At 40.1% G+C, this 13,362-nt stretch overlaps 1 protein-coding gene across 1 annotated transcript in view; it reads right to left on the bottom strand.

Moving 5' to 3' along the window:
* The window catches only part of LOC126259614 (arf-GAP with Rho-GAP domain, ANK repeat and PH domain-containing protein 2), a 138,609-nt gene that overhangs the window by 37,453 nt on the left and 87,794 nt on the right, over window positions 1-13,362 (bottom strand). Inside the window, exon 8 of the mRNA XM_049956528.1 lies at window positions 5,490-5,729. Coding sequence (XP_049812485.1) covers window positions 5,490-5,729 — 240 coding nt within the window. The remainder of the gene's footprint in view (window positions 1-5,489; window positions 5,730-13,362) is intronic.

The raw sequence follows: 13,362 nt of genomic DNA, 5'->3' as shown, positions 1-13,362 counted from the left end.
TCAGCTGTTTGCGTACTACTGTCGTGAGCAGCTACAGAAAGTGGTCAAAGGATACTGAAATAACACATAGGCCATATGATACTGGACAACCACATCTCATCACATAACAGTGGGTTTGGAGGATCGCCCCCTGTGTAATGCAGGACAGGCAGCGATATATGGCAGATATGATGACAGAGTACCATGCCGGTGCAGGCACAAGTATTTTGGGGCATACCATTCAAAGGCCGTTGTTGAACATGGAGCTCCACATCACATGATCCCTACATGTTCCTGTGTTGACCCAATGACATTGCCAGTTACGGCTGCAGTGGGTACAGTATCACTGAGTTTTCACCGTGGATCAGTAGAAGTGTTTTGCCCATTGAATGAATTGCATTTCTTACTACACCAGGTCTATGGATGGGTCCTTCATCCAGGCAAATGGCTGCTTTAAACATGAACCACACCACAGAAGCGTGCTGGTGAGAGCAAATTTATGCTATGGGGTACACTGATTTTTTGCTTATATGGGATCTATGGTAGTACTTGAAGACACCATGACAGCAGTGAGCTACATGAACATTACTGTGGACCACCTGCATCCCTTCATGGTTGATGTCTTCTCTGTTCGGAAAGTGAAACAACATGCTATTAAACAGGTTCTCATAATGTTTTGGCTCAACGGCGTATAGCTTAACCCAATGCAACAGTCATAGACAGAATCATTCCCTCCTTCCAATACCTCCGGTCATCCTCTCACTCAAGGATTTAGATTAGTGTAGTTGCTCTCAGTAACACTTACATCACACTTAAGCTCCTCTGATAAGCTTTTTTCTAGCTGCCCTAAACAAGATCTGTATCAATGAAAATTTCTGTGAAGTTTGAAAGGTATGAGACGAGGTACTGGAAGAAGTAAAGCTGTGAGGACGGGGTGTGAGTCATGCATGGTAGCTCAGATGGTAGAGCACTTGACCCCGCAAAAGTCTAAGGTCCTGAGTTCGGGTCTCAGTCCAGCACACAGTTTTAATCTGCCAGGAAGTTTCATATCAATGCACACGCCACTGCAGAGTGAAAATTTCATTCTGGAATGTAATTATAAATTTCATTGAGACATAGATACAATAAAATGTTATGTCACTAGTCTGTCGATGGTTCCTTAATAATAAATCCTTAGGACATAATGGTGATCAAGTAGTGTGTCTTTGCACAAAAGTGCACTAAACATTGCCACACCACTGTTGATGAGCACCATACAAGAACAATATGGTGTTATTCATTTTTACTGTAGTCACAGGCAGTGAAACTATTTAAAATATACAGAAGAATGGAAGTTCAAAATGGTGACAGTTGTTTAAATAAGGAGAGACTGTGCAAAGGTGACAGAACTTTTTCCTTAATTGTCATCTTCAACAATTTCAGCTACACTACGTATCTTTAATTTCCACAACGAACATGTTTTTGACTTGCATCCATTTCCAACAATCACCCTAATCCAGAACTGAAAATACATTACAAGAACATCATGTCAACTACAGGCATTAAATATTAAACATGGCCCCTAAGCACACAGTTTTAATCTGCCAGGAAGTTTCATATCAATGCACACTCCACTGCAGAGTGAAAATTTCATTCTGGAATGTAATTATAAATTTCATTGACACATAGATACAATAAAATGTTATGTCACTAGTCTGTCGATGGTTCCTTAATAATAAATCCTTAGGACATAATGGTGATCAAGTAGTGTGTCTTTGCACAAAAGTGCACTAAACATTGCCACACCACTGTTGATGAGCACCATACAAGAACAATATGGTGTTATTCATTTTTACTGTAGTCACAGGCAGTGAAACTATTTAAAATATACAGAAGAATGGAAGTTCAAAATGGTGACAGTTGTTTAAATAAGGAGAGACTGTGCAAAGGTGACAGAACTTTTTCCTTAATTGTCATCTTCAACAATTTCAGCTACACTACATATCTTTAATTTCCACAACGAACATGTTTTTGACTTGCATCCATTTCCAACAATCACCCTAATCCAGAACTGAAAATACATTACAAGAACATCATGTCAACTACAGGCATTAAATATTAAACATGGCCCCTAAGCACACAGTTTTAATCTGCCAGGAAGTTTCATATCAATGCACACTCCACTGCAGAGTGAAAATTTCATTCTGGAATGTAATTATAAATTTCATTGAGACATAGATACAATAAAATGTTATGTCACTAGTCTGTCGATGGTTCCTTAATAATAAATCCTTAGGACATAATGGTGATCAAGTAGTGTGTCTTTGCACAAAAGTGCACTAAACATTGCCACACCACTGTTGATGAGCACCATACAAGAACAATATGGTGTTATTCATTTTTACTGTAGTCACAGGCAGTGAAACTATTTAAAATATACAGAAGAATGGAAGTTCAAAATGGTGACAGTTGTTTAAATAAGGAGAGACTGTGCAAAGGTGACAGAACTTTTTCCTTAATTGTCATCTTCAACAATTTCAGCTACACTACATATCTTTAATTTCCACAACGAACATGTTTTTGACTTGCATCCATTTCCAACAATCACCCTAATCCAGAACTGAAAATACATTACAAGAACATCATGTCAACTACAGGCATTAAATATTAAACATGGCCCCTAAGCATATGAGTCAAACCAGTGTTGTATATGTGGAAAATGGAAGTTGCTAGGTCTGCAATGTACTGTAGTGTCTAAGATCAGGGTGCAAGAAAATTGAAACAGTGAAATATCAGCTGGAACATGAAATCCTGTCAAAAAATGTTTCATTACTGATGAAATTCACAATGAGGCAAGTGTCACTGTACATGGTGATCTTGGCTTTAAGAAAATGTGTAACTGATGAGTATAGATACAAAGAGATTACCTTATTTCTCTGTTCTAGAACAAATACAAGACACACGCATCCAGTAACAGTCAATGCAGACAGTGTTTGTGATATCAAGGACCTATACTGATGCATTTCCACTGGAAGGGACAAACTGTGACTACTTTTTTCTGTTATGACATGATGGTAAAGCTGGTGAAGTCTGGTAAATGATCAAAACATAGCATACTTCTCACATATATATTAAAGCTACTTAATGAGAATGCATGTTCTTGTACTGCTGCACTTACTGCAATATATGACATGACCTAACATGTGACGTTGGAAGATTCAGCATACAGTGTAAACTTAATATCAGCAGATTTTCACTAGTTTAGACCTTTAAAAGAACACACTTATGAGGTACAAAGTCTGCAGATGTTGACAAGGCTATCAAGACAATTATGGTTATCAGACATGTCAAATTTATTTTTCCTTTCCTGGAGGGCATATGCAAACCTTATGGACAAGTAGACCAAATGTGTTGGAAAGGAAGGTAGTTGTGTCATAAAATAATGGAACTACTTTTTCTGTAAATGCCTCTGTAAAGAAATTACTGTTAGTTCACAATTCATCCTCATAATTTTTCATTGTTAACACTGAGCTTCCTTTATCACTCTTCTTTCCCCTTCAATAAGATTTAATGTACTGTCAATGGCAACACCAATATAAGTACACAACAGGTTATTTTTACCAACACAAGAAATGTTCAGTCATTACAACAAGTCACAAAATATCTCCTGTGTGACTTGAGGTACTCAAGTCACAAAATAATTTCAATTTGAAACCTCCAAGAGCACTGCACTGTACAGTGGTGTCACATTTGTCTCCTTATTCTTCCTGAATTCACATAATTGGTTCTGTACTCTCTCCTTGATCAACTATGCACTGCTAAATTGATTATTTTCATTGCATGGTACACAATCTGTCCCTATATATTTTATTTTAGTTTTTATTTTGTTTCATTTTTAGGGTTCCACACCAAAATCTGTAAAAGTGGAACCCTTACAGGGTTACTTTGTTGTCCGTCTGTCTGTCTGTCCGGTTGTTCAAAACCCTTTTTCTCAGGAACAAGTAGACATATTAAATTAAAATTTGTGTCACATGTTAAGGTCTAGTTCCCTTGGTGATGTGAAAATGTGAAGCTTCTAAGTAAATGTAATCAAAAGACATGGCCATCTACGTCAAATATTTTGATACTCACTAGTTCACTCATCAAAACCTACAAACCTGTTGAACTAGAATCATGAAAATTGCCAAGAAGCAAGGTTTCACACTACAATCAAAGGGAAAAACTTAAAGTAGTGAATCTGTAATTATATCACATGAAAAAATATTTTTTGTCAGTTATCATCATCTGTCTGTTAAGACATCTTTTTCTCAGAAAAGTATAGATATATCAAGTTGAAATTTGTCACATATTGAAGTCTATGGTCTCTTGGTAGTGGTGGTGGTGGTTAGTGTTTAACGTCCCGTCGACAACGATGTCATTAGAGACAGAGTGCAAGCTCGGGTTAGGGAAGGACTGGGAAGGAAATCGGCCGTGCCATTTCAAAGGAACCATCCCGGCATTTGCCTGAAACGATTTAGGGAAATCACGGAAAACCTAAATCAGGATGGCTGGAGACGGGATTGAACCGTCGTCCTCCCAAATGCGAGTCCAGTGTGCTAACCACTGCGCCACCTCGCTCGGTCTCTTGGTAGTATAATAAATGTTAGCTTCAAAGTGAATGCAATCAAAAGATAGGACCATTTACGTCACATATTCTGATACTCGCAAACTCGCTCATCAAGGCCTACAGGGTACTTCCCATTGATCTATAATCATTAAATTTGCCAAGAAGCAAGGTTCCACACTACAACCAAAGGAAAAAAAAATCCAAAAACTGTGAATTTGTAACTACATAATTAGAAAAATATTTTGTCATTTCTTATCAGTCAGTCGCTCTGGCCATACATCTGTTAAGATTCCTTTTTCTCACAAACACATACATGTATGAAGTTCAAATTTATGTCCCATACTAAGGTCTGTGGTCCCTCGGCAATATAATAAACATTAGCTTCTAAGTCAGTGGAATAAAAAAAATACTGTCATTTATGTGACATATTATGATATTCGCAAACTGATCAAAACCTAGAGGGTATTTCCTGTTGATCTAGAATAATGAAAATTAGCAAGCAGAAAGATTTCACAGGTACAAGTAAAGGAAAAGAGCCATAAAAGTGTTAATTTGTAACTGTATCACACAACACAAATATTTCTTTTGTCATTTGTTATCTGACTTTAAACTTTAAACTGAAACATTCTCGAAAGTCTTGGAATCCCTGGGACCGATATCTTCTCAGTATCAATGTCAATAAGATAGAAAAATCATCTACATCCCTGATTCCATGTTATTTATTACTGTGATCTGGCCATAGAATATCTAGTTGTTTATAAAAACTAATGCAACAATAAAGCAACAATCATATGTTTTACTAAAACACTGTAGCATTGAAATAATATTATAATATTAAATATTTAATATTATAATATTAAAATACAATACAATAAATACAATATTAAAATACAATAAATAACAAAGTCTTTGATAAAATACTTACAAGAGGAGCTACTTCCTCCAAAACTGTGTTCCTGCACAGCACCAAACAGTTATCTTTGCGATCAGCATCGTCCCAGTATCCCCACCTTAGAACAGTATCAAGGACCTTTTCTGTGTAGTGTAAAGGTCTTGTCAGCTCACCATTACATATCACTTCCTCAAGAACAAGTCTGTGCCCAGGCCAGTTCATTTTGCTGGCTAATTCCATGCAAATGTCACCAGCTGATTTCTGTGGGCCAATCTGAAAATAAAAAAGAGCTTCATACTTTATACTGATGTGAATATTCAACACAGACATTAAGATCAACCATTACCAACTTGGGTGTGGAGTAGGTCAGGGTATGAGAGTCTGGTTAAAATGAACAGAATTATACACACTGAGTGCAAAGTATTGGGATCAGACTAGCAACTGTTGGATGAGACAGGAGTATAAGGAGATATGGAGTAGAAATACAAAGTGGGACACATGCAACAGCAAGGAAGATGGAAACAGGTACAAAAGTAGAGAGAGAAAAAGAAGAAGTGGAAATCAAGAAGAAGCATGAGGAGAAACTGAAGTTGACAGTATAGCATTTGAAGTGTTTGTCTGCAATAAGAAAGCATGCATTTAATCATTGCTGCTGATTTTAAACAACAGGAACATCCACGTTCATTCAAATTCAAAAACTGTGGCAAATTCAACACCACAAGCAAATCATTCAGTTGTGTCCTGGAGCCAAAAAGTGTGAAGGAAGGAATATTATGGTTTAACACCCCACTAATCAAGAAGGCATTACAGACAGCAAAAGGTTATGCCATAAGTAGATTCCACAGAGAGTAAAACAATCAATATTCTGTAGAACAAGTGTTACATATTGAAAACTGTGGATGCAGTACACCAAGCAAACAATAGAGAATATTATTACTAAGAATTCAATTTTTCACACTAATGCGCATGTTAGGGAAGTCAATATTTGAGGTCCACAGTGGCAAGTGTGTGCCAACAATACCAAATTTCACATATTCTCTCTCACCCCCCGGACGTGGTCAACACAATGGCTGACAGCCTTCACTTAATGAGTGAGAGCAGCAGTGTTTGAGTAGGGTTGTCAGTACTAACAGACAAGCAAGACTGAGTGAAATAGCCGCAGAAATCAATGTGAGACATACAATGAATGTATCCCATTAGGACACTGTGGCAAAATTTGGCATTAATGGGCTATGACAGAAGATTACTGACACAAGCGCCTTTGCTAAAACCATGACATTACCTGCAGCACACCTCATGGGCTCATGACCATATCAGTTTGGACCTCTGGCCTTGTCAGATGAGTCCCATTTAAGTTGGTAAGAACTGATGGAATGGTTGGGAGGGTGGGGGGTGGCACGCAAGGACCACGACAAGGCGCCTCAGATCGCGCAGCTACCCCATGCAGCACTCAAATCTGACATTACTCTCGAGTAGATGACTTTTCTGAATATTAATGCCCGTAGGGAAATTGGATGATAATTATGTAAATCTTTGTTGTCACCTTTGTTATAAATGCCCGTAAGGAAATTGGATGATAATTATGTAAATCTTTGTTATCACCTTCATTATAAACAGGTTTAACAAGTGCATATTTTAATCTGCCTAGAAACATTGCTGGACTAGTCATGCACTACATAAACCACTTTCAGTCAACAAAACCTATGAAGTCAAAGATCTTTTATCTCTGCCTGCAAGTGGATGTACCTCTCTTAGAACACACATCCAGCCACATGTGCATATGACCTGTTTTGCTCCTTATCCTTCCAGGTACCAGTTCCTGTGGTTTCCCCCATTTATCAAAATCACCTCGTATAACTCTACCCCCAATAAACACCTGGTGGTTTGAGTGCACCAATAGTAAGAAACTTCCTGGCAGATTAAAATTGTGTGCCAGACTGAGACTCGAACTTGGGACCTTTGTCTTTCACAGGCAAGTGATCTACCAACTGAGCTACCCAAGCACGACTCGTGATCCACCCTCAAAGCTTTACTTCCACCAGTACCTCTTCTCCAACCTTCCAAACTTCACAGAAGTTCTCCTACAAACCTTGCAAGACTAACACTCCTGGAAGAAAGATTATTGTAGAGACGTGGCTTAGCAACCGCCTGGGGGATGTTTCCAAAATGAAATTTTCACTCTGCAATGGAAAGTGTGCTGATATGGAACTTCCTGGCAGATTAAAACAGTGTATCAGATCTAGATTCAAACTTGCAACCTTTGTCCTCACATTGTGGCTAAGACACCTCTCCACAATATCCTTTCTTCCAGGAGTGTTTGACTTGTAAAGTTTGCAGAAGAGCTCTTGTGAAGTTTGGAAGGTAAGAGATGAGGTACTGGCAGATGTAAAGCTGTGTGGATGGGTTGTGAAGCGTGTTTGTGTAGCTTAGCTAGTAGAGCACTTTCCTGCAATGAGTTGGAGTCTCAGTCCGGTACACAGTTTTAATCTGCCAGGAAGTTTCATATCAGCGCACATTCTGCTGAAGAGTGAAAATTTCATTCTGTATATCAGTAGTAGCAGTTATTAGTCCAAAGCTCTGATAAATGAGGATGGTTGGCATACAAAGCATCCGTAAAAGAAAGGCCTGATAATATCTAAAGGCAAACTTTTAAGGCTCAGTATCTTAGTTGTGACAGTGAACCCGATTCAAATCAATTTACTATCATGACAGAGATGTATGCAAATAAAGCAACCACCCCAGGCTCTAGCAGAAGCACTAAATTATTTCTGTTATCAGATTCTGGGACACCAAGATCATCCTGTAGGGATGTATCAGTGTTTCCCAAATGCAAATATTTTATTGGCACTTTGAACAATTCACTTTTCAAACTTGGTAAACTGGAGAAATTAACACATGCATGAGAGAAACTGAACAGTCAAATTACAGCACTATGAAATGAAATGAGCATGTGGCATTGTTGGCCGGGAGGCCCCATACAGGGAAGTTCGACCGCTGAGTGCAAGTCTTATTTCAGTCGATGCCACATTGGGTAACCTGCGTGCCAGTAATAAATGATGATGAGGACAACACAACACCCAGTCCATGAGCGGAGAAAAATCTCCAACCCGGCCAGGAATTAAACCCAGCCCTGCTGCATGGAAGGCAAGCACGTTACTACTCTGCTAAGCACGCAGACAGTACAGCCCGACCGAGCGAGGTGGCGCAGTGGTTAGCACACTGGACTCGCATTCGGGAGGACGATGGTTCAATCCCGCGTCCGGCCATCCTGATTTAGGTTTTCCGTGATTTCCCTAAATCGCTCCAGGCAAATGCCGGGATGGTTCCTCTGAAAGGGCACGGCCGACTTCCTTCCCTAATCCGATGAGACCGATGACCTCGCTGTTTGGTCTCTTCCCCCAAAAACCACCCAAACAACCAACCAACCATTACAGCCCCGATGATGGCTGTTAATGAGTTGAAATTGATTTGCAAAAGTAAATAAATAAAACATGATTTTGCGACTGGTTGCTGCTTATTTGATAATTTTATGGTTTACGGTCACTGCACAACTTGGGAACCACATGGAGCCCACCGTTCATAAATTACCAATGGGGTGGAAATAAATAGATGTGAGGTATTTGTATAGATAACCATATGATTAAAATTTCATAAACATTGTATAATTTATTTGAGAGAAAGATATTCACAAATTGGACAAGTCAATAATGCATTGGTTCACCTCTGGCCCTTTTGCAAACAATTATTCACCTTTGCACTGACTAATAAAGTTGTTGGATGTCCTCCTCAGGGATACCATGTCAAGTTCTGTCCAATTGGCATATTAGATTGTCAAAATCCTGAGTGGCTTAGAGGGTCCTGCCCAAAATGCTCCACAGATTCTCAACTGGGGAGAGACCTGATGACCTTGCTGGCCATGATATGTTTTAGCACGCATGAAAATAAGCAGTAGAAACTCTCATCTATGCAAAAAGGCACTATCTTGCTGAAATGTAAGCCCAGGATAGCTTGCCATTTAGGGTAACAAAACGAGGTTTAGAAAATCATCAACATACCACTATGCTGTAAGGATGCCATAGATGACAACTAAAGGGGTCCTGCTATGAAATGAAATGAGACCGTAACTCCTGGTTTTATAGTTGTGTGGCAGGTGCAAGCCCTGAACGGTGGACTGCTGGCTTGCCACTGCCCACTGCAGGTAGGCTGGCCCCTCAGGAGAGGACTGCTCGCTCGCTGGCCCACCAGCCTGCCTCAGTCCCACTGAGCCTGTGGGCTGGGGCTGGCCCATTCAGCCTGGCCAGCTCATCCACTTGTTGCTCATAAGATGCGGCCAGGTCCAGGTCGCAACACTCATTCTGTAAGCTATGTCTGCAGCACTCGTCTCATCCACATCTTTAAGGGTCACGAAGTTTCATATCTACCTAAGTGTTTAGTGCAAGGTAACCGAAGCCTGGATTCTAGAACTCATACTATGTGGAAGCTGATCATGTGTTTGAATATCTTCCCTGTACAGCTGGTAAGTGATACTCTGTGATGACTACTTGGGCTGACATGATCTTTTCAGGGTTTTGGAAGGGAGATCATGATTGCTTCCCTCCAAGAATCTGGGTTTTTCCCCTCAGACCAAATTCTGTTAAAACCATGGGGATGTGGTTCTTTGACCTGAATATTCAAATGTCATAACATGCTGTAGTGCACTTTGGCCCTGATGATGTACTGTGAGGCATTGTATTCTTCAATGTTACTAAAGCTAAAGTGCAACTGTGCCTTCTCAGCTAATTCCTGTCAGCAGTGGAAAGCAGGATCGTGATTAGTATTTGATGTTAGAAGTCTGCAGTATTTCACCTTTGTTCTGAATGGAGATCGTCGTGCATGCATTACCTTCAACACCAATCCTTCTCATCAAGTCCCATGTTTTTTGCTGATGGTGTGAAATGATCAATACATTGTAAAAATTCTTGCATGACTGCTTTTTGTCCTCTCTGATAAAACACCAAGTTCTGGTGCAAGCACTGCAAAAGGCTGGGAGTTTGTCAGCAGTTATCCTGTGAATGACACTAGTTTCATGTACTACCAACTCATAGATGCTGGAATACAGCCAGGTTGCTGAAATACCCAGTTGACTTGTTTAATATACTTTTAAGTGGTCTAGTGGTAGATGCTTATGTATCTGTTAGGTGGATCCAAATGGGAAAATGGTCAATAAAGGGAAAATCCTCTGTGACTTACCAAAGGACAGCATTGGGTAGCGCAGGAGATCAAAACGTCAGAGCAATGGCTGTGGATGTTCCATTTACAGTGCTAAAATTTGTCGCTCTCCCTGTATTGAAGAAGCAAATGACATTCAACAAGAGGAACCTCTCCATTACTCAACCTCTGGGACAAGTATATGAGGCACCACACTACATGTGATGTGTGTGTGAAATCTGCGAGGAAGAGAAAGAGATGCACAATTTCAAGGATGAAGACTTCAAAGGCATCATATCCACATGTTGATGAGGTTGGAGATACATATGCTACACAGTTACTCTGAATGGTGTACAGACCTGAATGGCTACTACTTGAAAGTAGTTGGTAATCGTAACGCACAAAGAATGTTAGAATGGCATGTACAGGGTGATCAGAAAAAATCTGAAAAGTTTGTAGGGATATTGCAGGGGAGCATGTGCTGAGAAACCATTGCTAAGAAAGAAATTCAATGTGCTGCAGCATTTCCAAGTTATTAGCACTGAAGTTAGCCAATCATGTTGTTGCACATGCAAATTCAAGCACTTGCAAGCACAAAAATGCGATAATGCGGACATCTGTGGGAGACATGAGTTACCACTCATTCAAAGCTCATTGCCAGTTACAATGTGCATTTTTTCTGAAGTTATAGGTTTAAGCTAGGTGGGCAAAAGCTACATTTGTTCAGCTTGAGGAATCCAAATGAAGATCACATTTCATGACACTATCTCTGATAGGCTGCTTGAATTTGCAAGCACTAAGACTTGACTGACTAACTTAAATGCTAAATAACTCCGAAACGGTGTAACTTATCAAGTCTTTTGCTTAACAATTATATCTCAGCACAACCTCCCATGCAACACCCTTACAAGCTTTTCTGACCACCCTGTATAGTGGATGGAAACTGCCACTCCACCCTTGGCATTCTCACCACCTTCAACCTTCAAGTGGATGGTGTAACTCTTACAAAGAGGGTTGTCTGAAGGTTTGAAATTAGTTTCTTCTATGCAGACGCATAAGGCCTATCTTGTGTTACTCCACATGTATTCTTAAACCGTTCACATTCCATTGCAGTATATGGGATATTAAACAGAGGGGCTTTTTCATCACCCTGTATCTCTTTTTTTGGTAACAAATGTTGGACAGTGAATGAAGAAGTACAGCAGCTTCTTGCTTCATCAGAATATGTATCCATGTATTCTGTTCCATTTCATTTCAGAGGCTTTTTTTTTTTCCAGCCAGTCTTCAAAACATGATATGCAACAAATTAAAAGACATATCCAATATCTCTCTCTCTCTCTCTCTCTCTCTCTCTCTCTCTAACACACACACACACACACACACACACACACACACACACACACACACACAACTTACTGTAAACATATTAATTAAATCCAGATATATATCAGCAACACAGCATGTGTTGAGTTGTGTTCTCATTCTGGTGGGACGTAGTTATCCACAAAGAACTAAGCGCTGCAGTAGATTGGTTAAAACTAAAACTCCTCCCGAACAGGCCATGAAAGCCCAACAGTACAGACCGGCCACCACGTCATCCTCAGCCCACAGGCATCACTGGATATGGAGACACGTGGTCAGCACAGCACTCTCCCAGCCGTATGTCAGTTTCTGAGACCAGAACCACTACTTCCCCATCAAGGAGCTCCTCAGTTTGCCTCATAAGGGCTGAGTGCACTCCGCTTGCCAACAGTGCTCGGCAGACTGGATGGTCACCCATCCAAGAGCTAGCCCAGCCTGACAGTGCTTAAATTCGGTGATTTGACGGGAAATGGTGTAACCACTGCAACAAGGCCACTGGCCAGTAGACTTGTTGCTCTGTGGTACTTCTGAGGTCAGCTGAAAATTATGTGGTCGATGTCCTCTTATGGGCCACAATGGGTCTGTGTAAGGAATATGTTCATAAGTCTTTGTCCCATGATGGTTGGCACTGGTGTTCTTGTTACAGTGCTGTAGTTGTGCAATATAGTCTATAATCTAGTGGTATTGTTATGAGCTTCAGTCCGAAGACTGGTTTGATGGAGTTCTCCATGCTAATCTATCCTGTGCAAGCCTTTTAATCTCCAAATAACTACTGCAACACACACACACACACACACACACACACACACACACACACACACACACACACACACACACACACTTCCCTCCACCACTAAACTGATGATTCCTTGATGTCTTAGAATGCATTCTATCAACAGATCCTGTCTTTTAATCAAGTTTGCCACAAGCGAGTAAAAAACGGGGAGCGAAAGGGGCTATTTAAAACTTGTACAAAAACCAGGCAGCAGTAATACAAGACAAGGGGCATGAAAGGGAAGCAGTGGTTGAGAAGGGAGTGAGACTGGGTTGTAGCCTGTCGCTGGTGTTATTTAATCTGTACATCAAACAAGCAGTAAAGGAAACCAAAGAAAAATTTGGAGTAAGACCAGAGAGAAGTAATAAAAAAGTAATAAAAACTATGAGGTTTCATGATGACACTAATTCTGTCAGAGACAGCAAAGGAATTGAAAGAGCCCTTGAATGGAATGGACAGTGTCTTGAAAGAAGGATATAAGATGAACACCAACAAAAGCAAAACAAGGATAAGGAAGAGTAGTCGAATTGAATCAAGTGATGCTGAGGGAATAAGATTAGGTAATGAGTAGTAAATGAGTTA

This window comes from Schistocerca nitens, chromosome 5 (assembly GCF_023898315.1).
Source record: "Schistocerca nitens isolate TAMUIC-IGC-003100 chromosome 5, iqSchNite1.1, whole genome shotgun sequence".
Taxonomy (NCBI): domain Eukaryota; kingdom Metazoa; phylum Arthropoda; class Insecta; order Orthoptera; family Acrididae; genus Schistocerca; species Schistocerca nitens.
This window is presented reverse-complemented; position numbering and strand designations above follow the sequence as displayed.